The sequence below is a fragment of the Ascaphus truei genome, chromosome 22 (genome assembly GCF_040206685.1).
Source record: "Ascaphus truei isolate aAscTru1 chromosome 22, aAscTru1.hap1, whole genome shotgun sequence".
In the NCBI taxonomy this organism is placed as follows: Eukaryota; Metazoa; Chordata; class Amphibia; order Anura; family Ascaphidae; genus Ascaphus; species Ascaphus truei.
The window spans coordinates 14,802,532-14,828,390 of record NC_134504.1 but is presented as its reverse complement, the minus strand read 5'-3'; the positions used below and the strand labels follow the sequence as shown (position 1 = coordinate 14,828,390).

The window sequence follows — 25,859 nt, the reverse complement described above, 5'->3', positions numbered from 1 at the left end:
CGGGGCAGGGACTCCTCTTCCGAAATGTTACTTTTATGTCTAAAGCACTTATTCCCATGACCTGTTATTTATATTATCTGTGATTTATTTGATTACCACATGTATTACTACTGTGAAGCGCTATGTACATTAATGGCGCTATATAAATAAAGACATACAATACAACGAATCATTCCAAGAAAGGGTTAATGGGTGCTCAGATAGTTGAGGATAAAATACAGTGAATATTTGTCCAATATAGGACCGACCGGAACGGAAAAACCTCGATATTGGAGTGGGCGGCGTAAAGGTGAGTGAGACGTACGAGTGTAATAAACCTTCCTGGAGGCTGCACTCGGTCTGGTAACACCACCCTGCAGCTATCTCATTGGAGGTATAAGACAATATAACTCACCTGGGGTTATCTTCCATAAATCCCTAACGGTGGATGCAGTGAATGTCCTCACTCCTGGATCTCCTGTAAGTCCTGGGTGACGCGACCAGCCGTTTGGGAATAGATCCAGGTAGAAAAACTGCAGTTTCCAACAGCGCACAGCCAGGGAGTCGGGTCGGGAGAATGCAATGGCGTTTATTTAACAAATAACGCATCACCAAAGGGGGCGTGAAAAAGAACGTTTCGCCGCGTCGGTGCTGTATTAAGGGTAACCTTGATAACCTTGAAACTGCTGTTTTTCTACCTGCATTATGAATAAGGCTCGCGCCGAAAACACACTGGGACGCCAATGTGTTCGTGTGTAGCGAGCGCGGGCACAAGTGCGGCAGGCGACCGGTGCTTGGCGCGACACCAACGTTTGAATTCCCCACGCGACGGCGGGGTCGTGAGCGGTCCGCTCAATGGGGGTGAACCAGCTCCGTGATGTCACGCCCACGCCACTTCCCCCCACCCCATCGCGCAAACACGCAGGCCACGAATCTCGGCAAGTACAGGCGCGCGTGACGTCGCGCTGTAAAGTATTATGTCCGAGGCCTAAGGCTGGGGCCATGGCGGCTTCGCCCGTGCGGAGGCTGTGAGGTAAGCGGGTGTTTTCCCTGGCCATGGCAGAGGGCGTCACGGAGATTCTTCGTCCTCATTGGGAGAACCGCTCACGTGACCAATGAACTGATTTCTTGCGCAACGCGCGCCTTTTCCCACACGCCACATAGACGCGAACACTGCCTTAAGGCGTTGGGGGGGTCCACCTGTAGTGTCTCGTTCCGCTGGGTCTGTCCCCCCAAAGTTACAGGGACACGTTCTGCGTCCTCTTCACGTAGCGAAACGCGCCGACGGCCAATGAGAAAGACCACACCACACCTGATTTATATAATATATATTTATAGAATATTTCCTTTTTTTTATTCCATCAGAGCATATTAACATTCCCAATACATTTTCTTTACTTTTTGTTTTCTTAAAAAAATGTCTTAAACAACACAAAAAAAATATTTCAGACAAATCTATTTACATATTTCCAGGAATTTGGTGGGGTATTTTTTTTTTTTTTTTTTGAACAATAAAAGCATTTAAATGTGACAATGATTTTATAGATACTTAAATTGTCTTTCGTCTCCCCCCCCCCTTTTTAAGCCCCTGCCTAATCCCCAAGTGCTTTTTTTTCCTCTCTCCCCTTTATAATTACAAATTATACATAAAACCTCATATTCCCAGCTTCGCTGAGGGACCACAGTGCATCATCTATCGGATAGCGACAGCTAAACGGGGACATTTCAGGGTTTTTTTGTTTTTTTTTAATTAAAGTCGAAGGTTTTTTTTTTTGTAGTAGTAATATATTTTTTTTTTTAAATTTTTTTTTTGTTTGTTTTGTTAATAAAAACTTTCCAAAAGAAATTCTCTATTTACACAGTGAATAAATAGATAATTATTACACCTGATCCAGCCTTTCGGGAAGAAAAAGCTGTTAAGAGGTACGGGGGGGAGAATATGGCTTGAAACTTGAGGCTGCTGACCATAAATTAGTAAATAATACAAATAAAAACACACAAATAAAAACCAGGTAATTACAAAGTGTTATAAATGAAACGTGTAATCTGAGGGTCGGAGTAGCGTCGCTAGGAAAACCGCCAATTTGCTACTTGTATTTAAGTGTCTGAACACCTGAAATGCAGCCACTTTATTGGTGTGAGTACACGTGTATATGTGATAATGCGAGCTCGTGGAAACGCGGTGCACGCCGCGTGTGTATACGTGTGTCCCTGTACGCCTGCGCGTTCACTTTACGCCGGGAATACTGTCGGTGCCCCCAAAATAACATCATATAAATACCTATGGTGGGATGTAAAAATGGCTTCCTCCCAGATGTCGGCCTGCTTTGCGGCAGCGAGCAATGCTAATGCGGACGTCCTGTTGCTGTGTTCGTGATGCTGGCCGCTGCCCTTGGAGGTGGGACCGAGCCACTGACCTATAATACTGTAAGTCACCAGAGGCCGACGCCAGTCCTCACAAGCCACCAATAGGTCAGGTTTTCAGGATATCCCAGCTTCAGCACGGGTGGCTCAATCGAAGACTGAGCCTCCGATTGAGACACCTGTGCTGAAGCAGGGACTAAGTAGCCACCTGTGCTGAAGCAGAGATCCTGAAAACCTGACCTGTTGGTGGCCCTTGAAGACTGGAGTTGGCTGCCCCCCCCCCCCTGGTGTAAGTTCTAGAAGAGACAATGCAACACTTGCCACTATTTTTCTTGAACTGGTGGAAAGTGTGTGACGTGGACAGCTATCAAATAAAGGGCTTTTCCTAGCATTGCTGCTGTAACCACATCGGGGGGAGGGGAGGCGGGAGGGGGCAATAGTGATAATATGCTCCGCAATGCGTTATCAGCCTTCCAGCCCTGAGTTGATTAGTTTCTCCATAGCGTGTTAGAGCGCCGATGTGCGATACAGCAGCTCTCCGAGGCTCAGCCCGGTAGCTGCAGCAGCGCTGTGGGGGTTTGGGTATTCTGTCTGCCCCTGTTAGAGCTCCCCCTTGAGGAGGAGGAGGGGGGGTGCGAGTGCTCCGGCTGCCTCCCCCCATGTCTGGCGCAGCACATGCTCTCAGATCCCCCTGCAGTATGTAGGAGCCCAATGACATCCAGGCCGGTTACGTCTAAAGGAAGTGTACATGTGGAGCATATACACGTGTATAAGACTTTGCCACTTCCATGTGTCATTGCGTGTGTCAGTGTAAGTGTGCATCTGCCAGTGAGGCTTTGGATACGGGAGTCTGTAGACGCTACCTGTGTGCTACACTAGAGACTGCTGTATAGTAAGTGGTACCCCCCAGCACGGCGTCTCAGCACAGCACTGGCACCCCCTCTGCAGTCACCAGCCGCCCGGTGCCCGGCTCGTAGGTCCCTGCCAGGTAGTACAGGTTCTGGCGGTCCTGGTAGCGCTTGCTGTGGCTCATCTTGTCGTACTGCTGGCGGATCACCACCTGGCACTTGTGTGAGATTGTCTGCACGTCGTTCTCATCCTCGTGGGATGACTGGTACAGCGCGTTCTGCGGGCGGGGGGGAGAGGTACAATGTTATACTGGTACAGCGCGTTCTGCGGGGGGGAGGGGAGAGAGGTACAATGTTATACTGGTACAGCGCGTTCTGCGTGCGGGGGGGAGAGGTACAATGTTATACTGGTACAGCGCGTTCTGCGGGGGGGAGGGGAGAGAGGTACAATGTTATACTGGTACAGAGCGTTCTGCGGGGGGAGGGGAGAGAGATACAATGTTATACTGGTACAGTGCGTTCTGCAGGGGGGGGGGAGGGGGGAGAGGTACAATGTTATACTGGTACAGCGCGTTCTGCGGGGGGGGGGGGGGAGAGGTACAATGTTATACTGGTACAGCGCGTTCTGCGGGGGGGAGGGGAGAGGTACAATGTTATACTGGTACAGCGCGTTCTGCGGGGGGGAGGGGGGAGAGGTACAATGTTATACTGGTACAGCGCGTTCTGCGGGGGGGAGGGGAGAGGTACAATGTTATACTGGTACAGCGCGTTCTGCGGGGGGGGGGAGGGGAGAGAGGTACAATGTTATACTGGTACAGCGCGTTCTGCGGGGGGGGAGGGGAGAGGTACAATGTTATACTGGTACAGCGCGTTCTGCGGGGGGAGGGGAGAGAGGTACAATGTTATACTGGTACAGCGTGTTCTGCGGGGGGGAGGGGAGAGAGGTACAATGTTATACTGGTACAGCGCGTTCTGCGGGGGGGGGAGGTACAATGTTATACTGGTACAGCGCGTTCTGCGGGGGGGAGGGGAGATAGGTACAATGTTATACTGGTACAGCGCGTTCTGCGGGGGGGAGGGGAGAGAGGTACAATGTTATACTGGTACAGCGCGTTCTGCGGCGGGGAGGGGAGAGAGGTACAATGTTATACTGGTACAGCGCGTTCTGCGGGGGGGAGGGGAGAGAGGTACAATGTTATACTGGTACAGCGCGTTCTGCGGGAGGAGGGGAGAGAGGTACAATGTTATACTGGTACAGCGCGTTCTGCGGGGGGGAGGGGAGAGAGGTACAATGTTATACTGGTACAGCGCGTTCTGCGGGGGGGAGGGGAGAGAGGTACAATGTTATACTGGTACAGCGTGTTCTGCGTGCGCGGGGGGAGAGGTACAATGTTATACTGGTACAGCGCGTTCTGCGTGCGGGGGGGGGAGGTACAATGTTATACTGGTACAGCGCGTTCTGCGTGCGGGGGGGAGAGGTACAATGTTATACTGGTACAGCACCTTCTGCGGGGGGGAGGGGAGAGAAGTACAATGTTATACTGGTACAGCGCGTTCTGCGCGGGGGGGAGAGGTACAATGTTGTACTGGTACAGCGCGTTCTGCGGGGGGGAGGGGAGAGAGGTACAATGTTATACTGGTACAGCGCGTTCTGCGTGCGGGGGGGAGAGGTACAATGTTATACTGGTACAGCGCGTTCTGCGTGCGCGGGGGAGAGGTACAATGTTATACTGGTCCAGCGCGTTTTGCGGGGGGGAGGGGAGAGAGGTACAATGTTATACTGGTACAGCTCGTTCTGCGGGGGGAGGGGAGAGAGGTACAATGTTATACTGGTACAGCGCGTTCTGCGTGCGCGGGGGAGGTACAATGTTATACTGGTACAGCGCGTTCTGCGGGGGGGAGGGGAGAGAGGTACAATGTTATACTGGTACAGCGCGTTCTGCGGGGGGGAGGGGAGAGAGGTACAATGTTATACTGGTACAGCGCGTTCTGCGGGGGGGAGGGGAGAGAGGTACAATGTTATACTGGTACAGCGCGTTCTGCAGGGGGAGGGGAGAGAGGTACAATGTTATACTGGTACAGCGCGTTCTGCGTGCGGGGGGGAGAGGTACAATGTTATACTGGTACAGCGCGTTCTGCGGGGGGAGGGGAGAGAGGTACAATGTTATACTGGTACAGCGCGTTCTGCGTGCGGGGGGGAGAGGTACAATGTTATACTGGTACAGCGCGTTCTGCGTGCAGGGGGGAGGGGAGAGAGGTACAATGTTATACTGGTACAGCGCGTTCTGCGTGCGGGGGGGAGAGGTACAATGTTATACTGGTACAGCGCGTTCTGCGTGCAGGGGGGAGGGGAGAGAGGTACAATGTTATACTGGTACAGCGCATTCTGCGGGGGGGAGAGAGATACAATGTTATACTGGTACAGCGCGTTCTGCGGGGGAGAGGTACAATGTTATACTGGTACAGCGCGTTCTGCGGGGGGAGGGGAGATACAATGTTATACTGGTACAGCGCGTTCTGCGTGCAGGGGGGAGGTACAATGTTATACTGGTACAGCGCGTTCTGCGTGCGGGGGGGAGGTACAATGTTATACTGGTACAGCGCTTTCTGCGTGCGGGGGGGAGGTACAATGTTATACTGGTACAGCGCGTTCTGCGTGCGGGGGGGAGGTACAAGTTATACTGGTAAAGCGCTTTCTGCGTGCGGGGGGAGGTACAATGTTATACTGGTACAGCGCGTTCTGCGTGCGGGGGCGAGAGGTACAATGTTATACTGGTACAGCGCGTTCTGCGTGCGGGGGGGAGGTACAATGTTATACTGGTACAGCGCTTTCTGCGTGCGGGGGGGAGGTACAATGTTATACTGGTACAGCGCTTTCTGCGTGCGGGGGGGAGGTACAATGTTATACTGGTACAGCGCGTTCTGCGTGCGGGGGGGAGGTACAATGTTATACTGGTACAGCGCGTTCTGCGTGTGGGGGAGGTACAATGTTATACTGGTACAGCGCGTTCTGCGTGCGGGGGGGAGGTACAATGTTATACTGGTACAGCGCGTTCTGCGTGCGGGGGGAGGTACAATGTTATACTGGTACAGCGCGTTCTGCGGGGGGGAGGGGAGAGAGGTACAATGTTATACTGGTACAGCGCGTTCTGCGTGCGGGGGGAGGTACAATGTTATACTGGTACAGCGCGTTCTGCCTGCGCGGGGAGGTACAATGTTATACTGGTACAGCGCGTTCTGCGTGCGCGGGGGGAGGTACAATGTTATACTGGTACAGCGCGTTCTGCGTGCGCGGGGGGAGGTACAATGTTATACTGGTACAGCGCGTTCTGCGTGCGCGGGGGGAGGTACAATGTTATACTGGTACTCATCAGGGAAAGACCTCAACATAAAAAAACTCGGAGGGGAGAGGGGGGAAATATGATTGAAACGTTCAGATATATAAAAGGGTTTCCGCAAATTACAGGAGGGAAGCATATTTCAGTGAGGAGAGAGGAGCTAGAAAAAGAGGTCATTCTCTGATGCTGGAGGGTGACCGCTCAGGATCAGAGAATCTCCTGCTGTAAGTGACAGCGATACCCCTCACGCCAAGGTGCACTTTGGGCCTTATTAAGTGTGCAGACCCCACTATACTGTCTGGGAGACGCCCCATAGTTTTTTGGGGGGTTGAACCCCATTGAAACACCTCACGGACCCCAGTTTGGAACCACTGCTCTAGTTTATGGGCTTCCCTCAACCACCTCCCGACGCGTTTCGCCTCCCCCCCCCCGCTCACCTTGCCGTCGCTGTGCCGCTTGCCCAGCTTGGTCTCCTCGGGGTGGTAAAACCACTTCACCTTCACCACCATGTTTCCGCCCCAGGACTCCCACATACTCTCGATGCGGCCGATATAGGGAAGGTTGGGGCGGCCGGCCGAGAGAAAGACGGCGCAGTCCCCGACGCGCAGCGCCTCTTTCCCTCGCACGATGGCCTTGTAGAACAGTTTCCGGGCTTTCCCCTTCATGCCCCGTCTCTGGAAGTAACGGAGGGGACAAGGGCACATTAGGGGGCACCACACGTGGGTGTTACACCCTACCCGCTCTAGTGTGTGTGTGTGGTGTGGTGTGTGTATTCCATGTGTTGTGAAGTTCTTATAGACAACTTGTCCTCTTCCCTTTATCGGGTCCCCTGCCATTTATTGCATTAAACGCCGTAATACAACAGCTGCTAATCGTAATTAATTTTCCTTTATCTCTTCAGCTAATGCGGAGACTAGTTTCAAGGCAAAAGGGCTCCAGAGAAGCTGAAGTTCATGCCCAGCCCCCGGGAGGCAGCGGGAACGTGATTAACCACGGCCCCGGGCTCTGCGTTTGTGGCAGATCACCGGATCACCACGCCGCTCTGCATCGGGTTCGGAAATGATTGGAAATGTGTATTTAAAGCGGACTTATTTATCGTAGTTACGAGTTCAGTCCATTTTCGTTGCCGAGGGTCGTAGCTCATTTTTCTCTACAAAACGCCGCATCTCTAACACTGTGACCCTGATGTAATGTGACCCTGTCCTGTTTCTGCACGTGGGGGGGGCGTCTTTACTCACCTGGGTGGGCTCCCCAGACCACTTCCAGAGCTGGCGCGCCGGCAGGAAGGCGGAGATCTTTGGGCGGTTCTCTACGGAGGGCAGGCGCTGCTGACGAGAAAGGGGCTCTTTGGTTTTGGGGTAGTTTGCAGGGGTCCCTTTCCTCCTCTGCTTGGTCTTCTGCCCCGAGACTAAGCACCCCTGGGAGCCTGGGGCCCCGTCCTCGGGGTGCTGTGCCAGCAGAGCGGGCACAGGGTGGGTGAGGCAGGACTGCAGGAGCAGGGTGGAGTCCCCCTCATCTGAGCTCTCCGAAGAGTCCTCATTGTCCGTGGAGCAGAGGCTGGAGCTGGACAGCGAGCCCGAGCTGGAAGAGGTGGAGGACCCCGAAGAGGTGGAGGAGACGGAGAGTCCGGCTAGGAATTGGGACGGGACCCTCGGCCTCAGACCTCCCTCGTTCTCCTCGTCCTGGTCAGAGTACGAGCTGGGGCAGTCGCTGTCGCAGTTCACCCCGTATTTCGCCTGCCCAGCGTACTTCCCCAGGGCGAGGCCCATGGGCAGGTGGTCATGCAAGGGGGGCCTCCGCTTCCTGTCCTTGCCCAGCCCGGATTGAGGGGCGTAACTCTGCCCGACACGCAGGCCAAAGTCCTTGTCGCACAGCAGGAGGGCCTTCCCGTTTTTCGTCTTCGGTGACATGACCCCCTCATGGTCGAGCTTCACCAGGAACTCGCCGGCCACCTTCCTCTTGCCCGCTTTCCCCTTGTCCTCCTCCTCCGGCCTCTCCCCTCTCTTTGGCCGTACAGGCTTCTGCCCGGGGGTAAGCCCGGCGGCGACGCTGCTCCCGAAAGGCATGTAGGAGTTGGCCAGGCTGCTGAAGGAGCCCGTGCCAAACCCATTGCCAAACACGTGAGGGGGTTCTCGGCACTTCTGTTTCTTGCCGCCTGGCTGCGGCTGGAAGGGGTCGGAGAGCCCCCCGCAAACTTTGCCCCCTGCCCTGCGCCTGCTCTGCGATGTCCAGCTCGGCAGCGCCGTGCCACCCGGCCGCCCCAGGAAGTGGCTGGCTGGCAGCTGTGTCTTGGCACCGGAGTTGAACACAGTGGCTTTATCTGGGGGGAGAGAGAGGAGCACATTCCGGGTTCAGCTGTTTCCTTATTTATCTCCCTCTGCCCCAGGCTTGCCGGCTGCGGTGTATACGGGGATAGAGACCCCCTGAGACAGACCCGCGTGTTCAGTCACCGACTCACCCGTTTCAATACCTCAACCGGCCTTTGTACATTGCAGAACTTGGGATTTATTGGGTGACCTACGAGGCAGCGATTACCTATTCAGTGCAGATGCTGCTGCTGGAAACACAGCCCATGGTAACTAATGGGGAACGGCGGGATGTTACTGCGGCATTTAAATCCCCGGAGCAGTGACAGCAGGCTGGGGCACGGCTAGGCAGGAATACGTGGGACATGTTGTAGTGTATAACAGCTATATAACAGGGACAGGTGTAGGGCTGTCGCCGGCATCTCTGGCAGTATAGGGGTTTTCCCCTGATACGCGCTCTCTCGTGTGTGTGCGCCTGCTCTCTCTCTTGCCTACTCTCTTTCGCGCTCTCTCTATCTCTCGCGTGTGCGTGCTCTCTCTCGTGTGTGCGCTCTATTGTGTGTGTACGCCTGCTCTCTCTCGTGCCCACTCTCTAGCGCCCGCTCTCTCTCGTGTGTGCGCTCCTGCTCTCTCTCGCGCCCACTCTCTCGCGTGTGCGTGCTCTCTCGTGTGTGTGCGCACCTGCTCTCTCTCGTGCCCACTCTCTCGTGTGTGCTTTCTCTCGCGTGTGCGCGCCTGCTCTCTTGTGCCCACTCTCGTGCATGCGCTCCTGTTCTCTCTCGCGCCCACTCTCTCGCGTGTGCGTGCTCTCTCGTGTGTGTGCGCACCTGCTCTCTCTCGTGCCCACTCTCTCACTCTCGTGTGTGCTTTCTCTCGCGTGTGCGCACCTGCTCTCTCTCGTGCATGCGCTCCTGTTCTCTCTCGCGCCCACTCTCTCTCGCGTGCACACTCTCGTGTGTGAGCTCTCTCGCTCTCTCGCGCCCGCTCTCTCTCGTGTGTGCGCTCTCTCGCATGTGCGCGCCTGCTCTCTCGTGCCCTCTCTTTCTCTCGTATGCGCGCGCCTGCTCTCTCTTGCTCTCGCGCGCTCTGCAGCACACTCACCGGCTTTCTCTTTGCTAGCTAGTTTCCTGCCGCTGTTCCTGACGGTGTCTGTCTCCCGGCTCTCTGGGGCCTGGGTTGGAGAGGACTCAGTGAGGGTCGAGCTGTTACTGGCAGAGCGCTTTGTTCTACGACTCTCTGCAGACAGCAGCAGAGCCGGGGAGGGTTCTGTGCCTGCAACAACCAGGAGAGACGCAAGTGTCATGTCTGCTCCAGGGGCCACAGTGTTAAGAGCTCTCTGAATATGAACATGCTGCATTGTATGATAACGCCGAGTATCTCTGCACACATCCAGCACCGTGGAGGTTTGCCCTATGCTGTGAGGATCTCCAACCTCTCTCAAACCCAACAGTGAGTGTATCCCATACATCCATGTTAGTGGCTGGAGCTGGGACACGGGCTCTCCCGCGCTGGGAAATTGGGGCTCTCCCGCGCTGGGGTGTACAGGGGGTGTCTCTTAAGCGAGCTCGGAAATAGGGGGTATCCCGAGCTGGGAAATAGGGGATCAGTCAAAGACTGCACTAACTGTGCGGACACTGGGGCTGATTTAGCCACCTGTGCAAAAGCAGGAATATCCTGAAAGCCTGTCCTGTTGGTGGCCCTGGGGGACTGGAGTTGCCGCCCCTGCATTAGGCGGAATCTCGTGGTGTGTGTCTGTGTATCTGTGTGTGTGCGTGTGCGTGTGTGCAGTTGCTGGTGCAGAGATAACACTCTGTGGCAGCGATAGTTAGAAAGGGTGTGATTTGCATCTTTAAACTGTACGCACCTCCATGATATGGATAGGCACAAGTAGTGGACGTTTTGACCAGATTTCCCTTACGTGGCTCTGCAGTGTACACAGCGCTGTACACATCTCTGCCCCATAAAGCTTACAATCCAAATATAGATGCAGACACAGCACCTTGAGGTAACCCACCTCCTGCGTGCCTCGTGCCCCGGGTAACCCACCTCCTGCGTGCCTCGTGCCCCGGGTAACCCACCTCCTGCGTGCCTCGTGCCCCGGGTAACCCACCTCCTGCGTGCCTCGTGCCCCGGGTAACCCACCTCCTGCGTGCCTCGTGCCCCGGGTAACCCACCTCCTGCGTGCCTCGTGCCCCGGGTGTAATGTTTATGGGGGGGAGCGTCTCGCTTACACTGGATGGTGAAGTCTGGGGGCAGTAGGCGGATGTTGTTCAGAGTGATTCTTCCCCGATCTCCGTCGTCAAATGCGACTGTCACCGCGTCGGCGTCCCCGTCATCAGAGGCGGAGCCTGGGAGCGCAAATCACGGCGTTAGGTTTCAGTGAGAAGGTATGTGGGAATACAACATAGGATCCATCTTACTATATATTTCTGAAAGCGTCCTATGTGTCTATGTCTGTATGTGTCTCCCTCTGTCCCTAGCGGCAATCACATTGGACCTTTGGCCTGTCGCTCCGCCTCAGGCCAATGAGATGGCTCCCTTGGCCCGCCCGCCCCCGCACACCTGTCATTGGCCTGAGGCTGAGTGACGGGCCAAAGGTCACACACACTCACACACTCACACACCGGCGCTCTCACATCCCCACAACTCTCTTTGCCCCCACCTCACACAGGCCGCTCCCCCGGCTGTCTCCGCGAAAGGCACAGCACCTCCTCACCGGAGCGTCTCAGCCTCTCCGCTGAGGAGCCCGAGGAGGAGCGCGGCCGGTACCCGGAGGAAGAGGAGGAGCGCGGCCGTGTGCAAGATGAGGAAATGCAGGGGAATGGGTTATTTACCGCGTCCCTGACTCCCCCTGCCCTTTGCCCCCCCCCTACCCCCCTGCCCTTTGCCCCCCCTGCCCTTTGCCCCCTGCCCTCCCTCCCCTTTGCCCCCTGCCCTCCCTCCCCCTGCAATTTTTCCCCTTCCCTCCCTCCCCCTTCCACGCCCGGGCAACGCCGGGTATATCAGCTAGTATACATATATATTTCATGTGTGTGTACACATACACATGTGTTTTGTGCCTATGAAGGTGTCCAAATATCTCTATGTATGTGTGTGTATCTATCGAAGTATCTGTATGTATGTGTTTGTCTATCTATAAACCTGTATGTATTCATCTGTATGTGTATGCAGCTGTGTGTATGTACCTGTATGTGTATGCAGCTGTGTGTATGTACCTGTATGTAGCTCTGTGTATGTACCTGTATGCAGCTGTGTGTATGTACCTGTATGTGTATGCAGCTGTGTGTATGTACCTGTATGTGTATTCAGCTGTGTGTATGTACCTGTATGTGTATTCAGCTGTGTGTATGTACCTGTATGTGTATGCAGCTGTGTCTATGTACCTGTATGTGTATGCAGCTGTGTGTATGTACCTGTATGTGTATGCAGCTGTGTGTATGTACCTGTATGTGTATGCAGCTGTGTGTATGTACCTGTATGTGTATGCAGCTGTGTGTATGTACCTGTATGTGTATGCAGCTGTGTGTATGTACCTGTATGTGTATGCAGCTCTGTGTATGTACCTGTATGCAGCTGTGTGTATGTACCTGTATGTGTATGCAGCTGTGTGTATGTACCTGTGTGTGTATTCAGCTGTGTGTATGTACCTGTATGTGTATTCAGCTGTGTGTATGTACCTGTATGTGTATGCAGCTGTGTGTATGTACCTGTATGTGTATGCAGCTGTGTGTATGTACCTGTATGTGTATTCAACTGTGTGCATGTACCTGTATGTGTATGCAGCTCTGTGTATGTACCTGTATGCAGCTTTGTGTATGTACCTGTATGTGTATGTACCTGTATGCAGCTGTGTGTATGCAGCTTTGTGTATGTACCTGTATGTGTATGCAGCTGTGTGTATGTACCTGTATGTGTGTGTGTGTGTGTGTGTGTGTACAGATATAGTATGAGTTTTTGCCCTCGCTGGTTCTGTACGGTGAGATTTATTTTAATATTCTGCATTATCAGTAGGTGAATTAATAATGAGTAATTATGAGTATTATTCTAACCCCCCCCCCCCCCCCCTCCATTTCCATCTGAACATTATCAGTCTTTTGGGCTAAGAAGTAGCTACCAGAAGCAAGATACCTTTACACATATGTGCTCACACAGGGCCGTGTGAGTATTTGACTACAAACTACTGTCATTTCATCACCACACCTTTATTAAACAGCTAGATATGCTATGAAGTCATCTTAGTACTGTTAATGTAGGTCAACCTCCTCTAATCCTTTGCTCCCCCTTTTTTTTCTCTTCGTTCTCCTATACCCTGAGGGTTTGGATACCCCTCTCTGGGGTCGAGCAGAGGAACTCATCGCAAGTTACGGATCCCACTGTGAAAGACTACATCATTGGTTTTGGGATAAGTATTTTACTTTATTCTCTACCCTGTACTAATATCCTAAGGTAAGCGCCCGGTTTTTTGTCTGCACTTCACCTACAGGTGAATTAAAGCTGGCTACATCTGTGTATGTGTGTGTATCTATATCTGTACGCGTATCTGTAGGTGCCCGCGCGTATCTGTAGGTGCCTGCGTGTATGTGACCGCATGTATCTGTATCTGCCTGCGCGTATCTGTAGGTGCCCGCTTGTATGTGTCCGCATGTATCTGTATGTGCCTGTGTGTATGTGCCCGCGTGTATCTGTGTCTGCCCACGTGTCCCGCGTGTATGTGCCCGCGTGTATCTGTGTCTGCCCACGTGTATCTGTAGGTGCCCACGTGTATGTGCCCACGTCTATCTGTGTCTGCCCACGTGTATCTGTAGGTGCCCGCGTGTATCTGTGTCTGCCCACGTGTATCTGTAGGTGCCCACGTCTATCTGTGTCTGCCCACGTGTATCTGTAGGTGCCCGCGTGTATCTGTGTCTGCCCACGTGTATCTGTAGGTGCCCGCGTGTATCTGTGTCTGCCCACGTGTATCTGTATGTGCCTGCATGTATGTGCCCGCGCGTATCTGTATGTGCCCGCGCGTATCTGTATGTGCCCGCGCGTATCTGTATGTAGTGTGTATGTCGGGTGTTGGGCGCTGCTTCAGTGCGTCTCCCGATTATCTTCTAAACGTGTTTTGGGAGCATATGGACACAGGAGATGGAAGTACCACTCGTGTAGTTCCCACGTGGGGATGGGCCCGAAGAAGGGCTTCACGCCCCGAAACATTGCCCCCCCCCCTTAGTTATTTCCATTTCCCCCGCCCGTGTTTTTTCCGCATGTATCTTATTTCTGTGTATTTGGCATTCTTCGGGTGTCCGTCCTGTAATTGGCAGCAGAGATGTCGCTTATTCCTGGAGATCGTCTCCCATTATCCCTTTAACCTAATCCTACATGGTGAACAAGTTTGTGTGTGTGTGTGTGTGTATATTTCTGATCAGCATATTTGCATTGATACCACGTGTTTGCCAGTCTATACATAATCACGTGGCACATGGCGCTGATGCATTCCGTGGTTAGTATCACTTCTCACTGTTTCCTTCCCATGCTGCAGTGCTGAGAATATTTCATTGTACCTATTGTATTAGAGAGACGAGTCCTCCCGTTCCCTCGGGGCGCAAACCAATGCACGTTCTCACTTTGTTTGGCTAATTCAGAGTAGTGCTGTCTGATTATTGTATATTTTATTGTGTGTGTCTGTATGTATGTATCTATACATCTGTGTGTGTGTGTGTGTGTCTGTGTGTATGTATCTATACATCTCTATGAATCAGTGCGTGTGTGTGTGTGTGTGTGTGTGTGTGTGTATGTATCTATGAATCTGTGTGTGTGTGTGTGTATGTATCTATGAATCTGTGTGTGTGTGTGTGTGTATGTGTGTGTATGTATGTATCTATGAATCTGTGTGTGTGTGTGCGTGCGTGTGTGTGGTAAAGCACCCCCTGGACAGTTGAAGGCCCCCCCCCCCGAGATGTAGACTGGAATACTCGTTACCTCTCACCACGTTTCCCGGGTAAAGACATCGGGACTTCTGGCTCCAGTAAGCGCAGACGCGTGTCCCGTGGGGGAGACAGCGCGTGGACTGGGGCCGCACGTCCACCACCTGCAGACACGGAGGCGCCCGTTACATTCTGCGCTGGCATGTACCGAGAGCTCAGGGGCCGCAATGTAATATCCACACGCGTGTAACCAGTGTACTGTATGTACACGTGTAATATACACACATGTGTAACCAGTGTACTGTATGTACACCGTGTAATATACACACATGTGTTACCAGTGTACTGTATGTACACCGTGTAATATACACACACGTGTTACCAGTGTACTGTATGTACACCGTGTAATATACACACGTGTTACCAGTGTACTGTATGTACACCGTGTAATATACACACGTGTTACCAGTGTACTGTATGTACACCGTGTAATATACACACATGTGTTACCAGTGTACTGTAAGTACACCGTGTAATATACACACACGGGTAACCAGTGTACTGTATGTACACCGTGTAATATACACACATGTGTTACCAGTGTACTGTATGTACACCGTGTAATATACACACACGGGTAACCAGTGTACTGTGTATATACAATATAATATACACGCGTGTAACCAGTGTACTGTGTATATACAGTGTAATATACACGCGTGTAACCAGTGTTCTGTGTATATACAGTGTAATATACACGCGTGTAACCAGTGTTCTGTGTATATACAATGTAACACACACATTGGGGTGAGACGGCCTTCCATCTGCTCGCTTAAAACAAAATAAAGGAACGATTCCCTTGCAGTCCTGTGTATTTATACCAGTGTATGTCCCGCACACGTATGCATCATGTAAGCATCATGTATGCATCTTGTATGTGATGCAGCCTCTCCCAGCGTGTCAGTTGCTGTGAGGTTCGAAGTGCAATTGGGCATTGGCTCGCTAACCCGTTATAGAAGCGCACACAGGATGTTATTCATTACACTCTGATAGTGCCGATCAGGGCATTATCGCACAGCAACCCCGATTCAAGTTCCCTGTGCCAAAGTGCCCTGACCGGCACTATCACAGTCGAATGAATAGCCCCCCATTCTTTTGTTCAGCTGCAGCGACCCCCCCCACCCCCCCCCCGTATTATTCACACGGACCCCTCTGTAAGCAGCAGGCGCTGCCGGAGTCGCGTGTACGCGGGGAAAGGAGTCGGCGTTCTTACGGCGAGTGCCATGCAACCCCCCCACATTATGGGGGGGGGGAGGGAGCAGTGACGGATCAGTCTACGCCACATATTGGGGTGTGGAAGGGGGGGAGGGGAGGGAGCAGTGACGGATCAGTCTACGCCACATATTGGGGTGCGGAAGGGGGGGAGGGGAGGGAGCAGTGACGGATCAGTCTACGCCACATATTGGGGTGCGGAAGGGGGGGAGGGGAGGGAGCAGTGACGGATCAGTCTACGCCACATATTGGGGTGCGGAAGGGGGGGAGGGAGCAGTGACGGATCAGTCTACGCCACATATTGGGGTGCGGAAGGGGGGAGGGGAGGAACTCACGGCTTCCTGCAGCAGCTGATCCTCGGAGTATATCCGCGGCCGGTTCCCTCGCTCGCCCTCGATCACAACGCTGTAACTGAGAGGTGGGAATATACAGCGTTACAGGGGGGTGGCGCTGGGGGGGGGGGGAGAGGCGGGGGGGGGGGGGGGAGAGGCGGGCGGCCCCAAACGCTGCACATCACGCGCGGCTTTATATCGGCAACTTCGCTATCTAATCCAGGGGCGGGCCAACTCCCGTCCTCAAGGGCCACCAACAGGTCAGGTTTTAAGGATATCCCTGCTTCAGTGGCTCAATCAGTGGCTCAGTCGGAGATTGAGGCACCTGTGCTGAAGCAGGCTCTGTGACAGAGCCACCTGTGCTGAAGCAGGCTTTTTGACTGACCCACCCGCGCTGAAGCAGGGATATCCTTAAAACCCGACCTGTTGGTGGCCATTGGCCGCCCATGCTCGAGTCTGCCAACCTACCTAGACACACAGACAAGTGTATATTGCGGTACATATCTCGGTGACACGCCCAGCTACCCGCCCCCTCCGCGCCCGTCAGTCAGACACACAGTATACATTGGGGTCCCCTTACATGTCGGGGGGCTGCAAGCTGCGGATGCTGGCGGCATACATCAAGGTGTCCTCCTTGGGTATGAGGACATGAAGCCCCTCGCGGAGGTCCTCCCTGGCGAGGTGGCAGGCGTGAGCTGGAGGGACAGACGCATGCACGGTTACGCTCTGAGACAGACGTGTGGCTAATAAACCTTTAGGGGTGCTGGCACCAAGGGGGGTACATATATATATATATAATAAAATCTTCAGCAATAGAAAGTACAGAATGACCCGGACAGCCTCAGCTTCTCCCCCCCCCCAACGTGCTGCCCACGCCACGAGGTTTAGGAGCACCCTCACCTCGCCCCTTGGTCCTGCCCGCGCCGGCGCCGTTCTCCTCGCCCTCGGAGAAGCTGCTGTTGTCGTCGAACTGGAAGTCGTCTTCCACCGCAAAGCTCTGCAGGAGGCGGCTGATGGCACGGCCGCGGTCCTGCGAAGGAGGGCAGAGGGGGATGTGAGGCGGGACGCAGCCGGGAGGGAGGGAGGGCAGAGGGGGATGTGAGAGGGGACGCAGCCAGGAGGGAGGGAGGGCAGAGGGGGATGTGAGGGGGGACGCAGCCGGGAGGGAGGGCAGAGGGGGATGTGAGAGGGGACGCAGCCAGGAGGGAGGGAGGGCAGAGGGGGATGTGAGGGGGGACGCAGCCAGGAGGGAGGGCAGAGGGGGATGTGAGAGGGGACGCAGCCAGGAGGGAGGGCAGAGGGGGATGTGAGAGGGGACGCAGCCAGGAGGGAGGGCAGAGGGGGATGTGAGAGGGGACGCAGCCAGGAGGGAGGGCAGAGGGGGATGTGAGAGGGGACGCAGCCAGGAGGGAGGGCAGAGGGGGATGTGAGAGGGGACGCAGCCAGGAGGGAGGGCAGAGGGGGATGTGAGAGGGGACGCAGCCAGGAGGGAGGGCAGAGGGGGATGTGAGAGGGGACGCAGCCAGGAGGGAGGGCAGAGGGGGATGTGAGAGGGGACGCAGCCAGGAGGGAGGGAGGGAGAGGGGAATGTGAGAGGGGACGCAGCCAGGAGGGAGGGAGGGAGAGGGGAATGTGAGAGGGGACGCAGCCAGGAGGGAGGGAGAGGGGAATGAGAGAGGGGGGGGGGGGAGGAGGTGAATGAGAGGGGGAGGGAGAGGTGAGTGAGAGAGGAAGGGGGAGGGAGAGGTGAATGAGAGGAGGGGGGAGGGGAAGGGAGAGGTGAATGAGAGAGAGGGGGAGGGAGAGGTGAATGAGAGGAGGGGATACGGGAGGGAGAGGTGAATGAGAGAGAGGGGGAGGGATAGGTGAATGAGTCGGGGAGGGATAGGTGAATGAGAGAGGGGGGAGGGATAGGTGAATGAGAGAGAGGGGGAGGGATAGGTGAATGAGAGGAGGGGATACGGGAGGGAGAGGTGAATGAGAGAGAGGGGGAGGGATAGGTGAATGAGTCGGGGAGGGATAGGTGAATGAGAGAGGGGGGAGGGATAGGTGAATGAGAGGGGGAGGGATAGGTGAATGGGAGAGAGGGGGAGGGATAGGTGAATGAGAGGGGGAGGGATAGGTGAATGGGAGAAGGGAGGGGGACATGAATGAGAGAGGAGGGGGAGGGAGAGGTGAATGAGAGGAGGGGAGGGAGGGAGAGGTGAATGGGAGAGGAAGGGGGGAGGGGAGGGAGAGATGAATGAGAGAGGAGGGAGGAGGGAGAGGTGAATCAGAGAGAGAGGGGGAGGGATAGGTGAATCAGAGAGAGAGGGGGAGGGATAGGTGAAAGAGAGAGGGGGAGGGATAGGTGAATGAGAGAGAGGGGGAGGGATAGGTGAATGAAAGAGAGGGGGAGGGATAGGTGAATGAGAGAGGGGGGAGGGATAGGTGAATGAGAGAGGGGAGGAGGGATAGGTGAATGAGAGAGGGGAGGAGGGATAGGTGAATGAGAGAGGGGGGAGGCATAGGTGAATGAGAGAGGGGAGGAGGGATAGGTGAATGAGAGAGGGGAGGAGGGATAGGTGAATGAGAGAGGGGGGAGGGATAGGTGAATGAGAGGGGGGACCTACAGCCAGCCCCAGTACCACGGATAGGGAAGCGTCTCTGGCGATGTGACAATCACTGAGTGACTGGGGGGAGTCGGAGAGTAGAGACTAGCAGCTTCTGGCTGTGACACGGGGTCCCACGTCCCCCCCTGAATCCGTGGTACGTTCCCCGTTGCAGCACAGAGCAGACTGGCAGCTTCTGGCTGTGACACGGGGTCCCACGTCCCCCCCTGAATCCGTGGTACGTTCCCCGTTGCAGCACAGAGCACACTGGCAGCTTCTGGCTGTGACACGGGGTCCCACGCCCCCCCCTGAATCCGTGGTACGTTCCCCGTTGCAGCACAGAGCACACTGGCAGCTTCTGGCTGTGACACGGGGTCCCACGTCCCCCCCTGAATCCGTGGTACGTTCCCCGTTGCAGCACAGAGCACACTGGCAGCTTCTGGCTGTGACACGGGGTCCCACGTCCCCCCCTGAATCCGTGGTACGTTCCCCGTTGCAGCACAGAGCAGACTGGCAGCTTCTGGCTGTGACACGGGGTCCCACGTCCCCCCTGAATCCGTGGTATGTTCCCCGTTGCAGCACAGAGCACACTGGCAGCTTCTGGCTGTGACACGGGGTCCCACGTCCCCCCCTGAATCCGTGGTATGTTCCCCGTTGCAGCACAGAGCACATTGGCAGCTTCTGGCTGTGACACGGGGTCCCACGTCCACCCCTGAATCCGTGGTATGTTCCCCGTTGCAGCACAGAGCACACTGGCAGCTTCTGGCTGTGACACGGGGTCCCACGTCCCCCCCTGAATCCGTGGTATGTTCCCCGTTGCAGCACAGAGCACACTGGCAGCTTCTGGCTGTGACACGGGGTCCCACGTCCCCCCCTGAATCCGTGGTACGTTCTCCGTTGCAGCACAGAGCACACTGGCAGCTTCTGGCTGTGACACGGGGTCCCACGTCCCCCCCTGAATCCGTGGTATGTTCCCCGTTGCAGCACAGAGCACACTGGCAGCTTCTGGCTGTGACACGGGGTCCCACGTCCCCCCCTGAATCCGTGGTACGTTCCCCGTTGCAGCACAGAGCACACTGGCAGACGCGCTCATTTACCTGTTTGGATTTCATCTTCCCCAGCTTCATCCCGTCTTTCAGGAGGCTCTTCGGGGCGCGGGGCATCAGCGCCAGACTCAGCACCCCGTTCTTTCTCTGCGCGGTGGGTGTGAGGAGAAGGCGCTGAGCATAATGCACATGCAGAGGGCAGCACAGTATACTGGCAGGGCGGGGCGTACACGGGCAGGGCGAGGCGTACCCGGGCAGGGCGAGGCGTACACGGGCAGGGCGGGGCGTACACGGGCAGGGCGAGGCGTACCCGGGCAGGGCGATGCGTACACGGGCAGGGCGAGGCGTACCCGGGTAGGGCGAGGCGTACACGGGCAGGGCAACGTGTGCAGGAGCTGGGCGAGGCGTACACGGGCAGGGCGAGGCGTACACGGGCAGGGCGAGGCGTACACGGGCAGGGCGAGGCCTACACGGGCAGGGCGAGGCCTACACGGGCAGGGCGAGGCGTACACGGGCAGGGCGAGGCGTACACGGGCAGGGCAACGTGTGCAGGAGCTGGGCGAGGCGTACAGGAGCTGGGCGGGGCGTACACGGGCAGGGCGGGGCGTACACGGGCAGGGCGAGGCGTACCCGGGCAGGGCGAGGCGTACACGGGCAGGGCGGGGCGTACACGGGCAGGGCGAGGCGTACCCGGGCAGGGCGAGGCGTACACGGGCAGGGCGAGGCGTACACGGGCAGGGCGAGGCGTACAGGAGCTGGGCGGGGCGTACACGGGCAGGGCGAGGCGTACCCGGGCAGGGCGAGGCGTACAGGAGCTGGGCGAGGCGTACAGGAGCTGGGCGGGGCGTACACGGGCAGGGCGAGGCGTACCCGGGCAGGGCGAGGCGTACAGGGGCGGGGCGTACACGGGCAGGGCGAGGCGTACACGGGCAGGGCGAGGCGTACAGGAGCTGGGCGGGGCGTACAGGAGCTGGGCGGGGCGTACACGGGCAGGGCGGGGCGTACACGGGCAGGGCGAGGCGTACCCGGGCAGGGCGAGGCGTACGCGGGCAGGGCGAGGCGTACCCGGGCAGAGCGAGGCGAGGCGTACGCGGGCAGGGCGAGGCGTACCCGGGCAGGGCGAGGCGAGGCATACGCGGGCAGGGCGAGGCGTACACGGGCAGGGCGAGGCGAGGCGTACACGGGCAGGGTAGGACGTACACGGGCAAGGCGGGGTATACACGAGCAGGGCGGGGCGTACACGGGCGGGGCGTACACGGGCGGGGCGTACACAAACAGGACAAGGCATACACAGGCAGGGCATGCGTGAGCCGGGCAAATACCTCATTATATGGGCAAAGCAATATCTGTACATGCAAAGGAGTGCTAGCTATATATATATATATATACACATACACACGCACACGCACGTATAAATATATATACACACACACACGTATAAATATATACACATACACACACACACACGTATAAATATATATACATACATACACACATGTATATATATATATATATATACACACGCACGTATAAATATATATACATACACGTTTCAATATATATACACACACACACGTATAAATATACACACACACACACACACGTATAAATATATATATATACACACACACACACACATACGTATAAATATATATATATATATATATATACACACACACACACACACACGTATAAATATACACACACACACACACACACACACACGTATAAATATATATATATATACACACACACACACGTATAAATATATACACACACACACACACGTATAAATATATATATATACACACACACACACACACACACACACGTATAAATATATACACACACACACACGTATAAATATATATATATACACACACACACACACACACACACACACACACGTATAAATATATATACATACACACGTTTCAATATATATACACACACACACGTATAAATATATACACACACACACACACACACGTATAAATATATATATATATACACACACACACACACACACACGTATAAATATATATATACACACACACACACACACATGTATAAATATATATATATATATATATATAAGTATATGCATGCTGTGTGTAATGCCATAATGTATATGCTGTGCGCAGCCGCTCAGGGAGGAGGGTCCCAGTCTGTAGGCTGCTTACCTGGAAGTCCTTGCCCTTCCTGCCCTTCCTCAGGGCCTGGCTGGGGGTGCAGAAGAGGCTCTCGCTGGGGGTGAGGGTGCGGGCGTTGGGCCGGATCCTCCGCCGCGCGTTTCCTTTGGGTTTGCTCTCGTAACTCAGTGATTTCTTGCGCAGGGGTTTGCCGGGCAGGGCTCGGGCCTCGTGCTTCGCCGAGCGCTTACGGATCTTAACCTCGCTCTCTGGGCTGGTGATACAGCACGAGCCTGGGTCAGGGAGCAGGGAGGGAGAGGGAGGAGAGCGTGGGGAGGGGGGGAGAGGAGAGGGAGGAGAGCGTGGGGAGGGGGGGGAGAGGAGAAGGAGGAGAACGTGGGGAGGGGGGGAGAGGAGAGGGAGGAGAGCGTGGGGAGGGAGAGGAGAGGGAGGAGAACGTGGGGAGGGGGGAGAGGAGAGGGAGGAGAACGTGGGGAGGGAGAGGGAGGAGAAGTGGGGAGGGAGAGGAGAGGGAGGAGAATGTGGGGAGGGAGAGGGAGGAGAAGTGGGGAGGGAGAGGAGAAGGAGGAGAATGTGGGGGAGGAGAGGAGAACGTGGGGAGGGAGAGGAGAGGGAGGAGAACGTGGGGAGGGAGAGGAGAGGGAGGAGAAAGTGGGGAGGAAGAGGAGAGGGAGGAGAACGTGGGGAGGGAGAGGAGAGGGAGGAGAACGTGGGGAGGTGGGGGAGGAGAGGGAGGAGAACGTGGGGAGGGGGGAGAGGAGAGGGAGGAGAACGTGGGGAGGGAGGGGAGGGGGGAGAGGAGAGGGAGGAGAACGTGGGGAGGGAGAGGAGAGGGAGGAGAAAGTGGGGAGGGAGGAGAACGTGGGGAGGGAGAGGAGAGGGAGGAGAATGTGGGGAGGGAGAGAGAGGGAGAACGTGGAGAGGGAGAAAGTGGGGAGGGAGAGGAAGGAGAAAGTGGGGAGGGAGAGGAGAGGGAGGAGAACGTGGGGAGGGAGAGGAGAGGGAGGAGAACGTGGGGAGGGCGGGAGAGGAGAGGGAGGAGAACGTGGGGAGGGCGGGAGAGGAGAGGGAGGAGAACGTGGGGAAGGAGAGGAGAGGGAGGAGAACGTGGGGAGGGGGGTTAGGGAGGAGAACGTGGGGAGGGGGGGAGAGAGAGGAGAGCGTGGGGAGGGGGGGAGAGGAGAGGGAGGAGAAAGTGGGGAGGGAGAGGAGAGAGAGGAGAACGTGGGGAGGGGGGGAGAGGAGAGGGAGGAGAACGTGGGGAGGGGGGGAGAGGGAAAGAGGCAGGAGGTGTAGTAGAGAGAAGGGTAAGAGGGCGACAGAACATGGGGAGAGATAGAGAAACCCTGGTTACTAAAATGTGTGATAAGCAACAAGGGGGGGGGGGGTCACATATGGGATTCCTGAAAGTCTGTCCCCCCTCCCCCCCTGTCTCAGATAACATGATGGAGCCGCAAACTTTCCCTATAACCCCCCCTGTCCCTCTTACCCCGACGCCTCACCTAAAAGCCCCTGCCTCTCTATTTTCTTCTTGGCCTTCTGGTTGGCTTCCATCTTAACCACCGAGGAGGGGGAGGGCCCCACCAGCGCCGGGTTACCCGGAGGGTGTAGCGCCGCGCCGGCGTCGTGGGTCGCGAGTCCCGGGAGGTCCGGCTCCTCATCTTCACTTTCAGAGTCTTCATCTGAGGAGGAGGAGGAGGGGGTTACAAAGTGCCCCTTCTACCACTAACACGGGGAACATACTCGCTACCCATCATTGTGGATGTGCCTACGACCAGGTTGCTGTTGAAAGTATCACAATTAGTCACGGGATGGTGTAGGATTAGTCAAAAGCGATCGCCCATTTCCTATGTGGTTCGGTGGTAAGAGCTGCCACACTAATTTAAGCCACGGAGGCCCTACCCACGTGGCACTGGGTTATTGTCTGCAGCCGCTCACCTGCCCCGTCCGCAGGGGTCGCCGGTCTGAATCGCTGCTGCGCTTTCCGCTCCGGCCCCTGCTTGACCATGAGACCCGAAGCTCGGAGGCGCGGCAGCTTCTTCTGGATCTTGCTGACCGGAAGGGTCTCTTTCCGGCGGAACGCGTTGCCGGCCGAGCCCAGTGCTTTGCTCTTGAGCTGGGAAACCTTCCGTGCCAGCTTGGATGCCAGCTTGTTCTGCGGGCACACCATCTTCTTACAATGCACCTTCACCTGAGCAGAGGAAGACAATCAGTTCACAGATATCAGATCTATAGTTACTAGTTACATATAGTTACATATAGTTACTAGTTACATATAGTTACATATAGTTACTAGTTACATATAGTTACTAGTTACATATAGTTACTAGTTACATATAGTTACATATAATTACTAGTTACATATAGTTACATATAGTTACTAGTTATATAGTTACATATAGTTACTAGTTACATATAGTTACTAGTTACATATAGTTACATATAGTTACTAGTTACATATAGTTACTAGTTACATATAGTTACTAGTTACGTATAGTTACATATAGTTACTAGTTACGTATAGTTACATATAGTTACTAGTTACATATAGTTACTAGTTACATATAGTTACTAGTTACATATAGTTACTAGTTACATATAGTTACATATAATTACTAGTTACATATAGTTACATATAGTTACTAGTTATATAGTTACATATAGTTACTAGTTACATATAGTTACTAGTTACATATAGTTACATATAGTTACTAGTTACATATAGTTACTAGTTACATATAGTTACTAGTTACATATAGTTACTAGTTACATATAGTTACTAGTTACATATAGTTACATATAATTACTAGTTACATATAGTTACATATAGTTACTAGTTATATAGTTACATATAGTTACTAGTTACATATAGTTACTAGTTACATATAGTTACATATAGTTACTAGTTACATATAGTTACTAGTTACATATAGTTACTAGTTACGTATAGTTACATATAGTTACTAGTTACGTATAGTTACATATAGTTACTAGTTACATATAGTTACTAGTTACATATAGTTACTAGTTACATATAGTTACTAGTTACTAGTTACATATAGTTACATATAGTTACTAGTTACATATAGTTACTAGTTACGTATAGTTACTAGTTACGTATAGTTACATATAGTTACTAGTTACATATAGTTACATAGTAGTTGAGGTTGAAAAAAGACGTACGTCCATCAAGTACAACCTATGCTAAATTTAAAGGACAGTTCCTTTACCCTATATCCGTACTTACAGATGTGTGGTATGTAGGAAATATTCGTCTCCTTTCCCCTCCCCAAACACTACATGTATTATTTATTTTGCTTTTGTTATCGCAAGAAGATAACATGACTTGCACAGGTGTGCCCACATCAAAGACCAGCACCGTCAGCACCCCTCCCCTTGAACGCATAAGGTGTCCATGAAACTCACCGCTCCGCCTGGGTGCTCCCGGCTGCTGTAACTCTTCTCCATAATGCCGCTCTTCTGCGTGTCGCCGTCTCCCCGCAGCTCCGCACACAGGAGGGTTAAGCTGCTGCTCAGAGACCTGGGAGGAGAAGGGGGTTTATAGCAGCATGTCGCCCGCCGCCGGTGTCTGCGCACTGTCTGCGCACTGTCTGCGCGGTATCCACCTTCACATCTCTGCCTCACTCACTGACAAGTTTGGCCTGAGCTGCTCTGCTGGTGAAGAGCTAACAAGGTGAGAGGTGGCAGGCTGGCCTCTGTCCTG

The 25,859-nt window shown here is 54.3% G+C and overlaps 1 protein-coding gene across 2 annotated transcripts in view; it reads right to left on the bottom strand.

Moving 5' to 3' along the window:
• Positions 1-1,309: 1,309 nt before the first annotated feature.
• BAHCC1 (BAH domain and coiled-coil containing 1) overlaps positions 1,310-25,859 on the bottom strand; it is a 54,199-nt gene continuing 29,649 nt past the window's right edge. Inside the window, exons 12-25 of one of the 2 annotated variants that reach the window (XM_075580058.1) lie at positions 25,562-25,676; positions 24,074-24,326; positions 23,638-23,817; positions 22,166-22,407; positions 20,034-20,129; positions 17,246-17,375; positions 16,926-17,040; positions 16,349-16,424; positions 14,797-14,905; positions 11,067-11,183; positions 9,937-10,107; positions 7,768-8,849; positions 6,967-7,203; positions 1,310-3,469 (exon numbers count right to left, since the gene is read on the bottom strand). In XM_075580058.1, coding sequence (XP_075436173.1) covers positions 3,263-3,469; positions 6,967-7,203; positions 7,768-8,849; positions 9,937-10,107; positions 11,067-11,183; positions 14,797-14,905; positions 16,349-16,424; positions 16,926-17,040; positions 17,246-17,375; positions 20,034-20,129; positions 22,166-22,407; positions 23,638-23,817; positions 24,074-24,326; positions 25,562-25,676 — 3,130 coding nt within the window. In that variant the 3' untranslated portion in view covers positions 1,310-3,262. The remainder of the gene's footprint in view (positions 3,470-6,966; positions 7,204-7,767; positions 8,850-9,936; positions 10,108-11,066; positions 11,184-14,796; positions 14,906-16,348; positions 16,425-16,925; positions 17,041-17,245; positions 17,376-20,033; positions 20,130-22,165; positions 22,408-23,637; positions 23,818-24,073; positions 24,327-25,561; positions 25,677-25,859) is intronic. The other variant, XM_075580059.1, reaches the window with a different exon arrangement.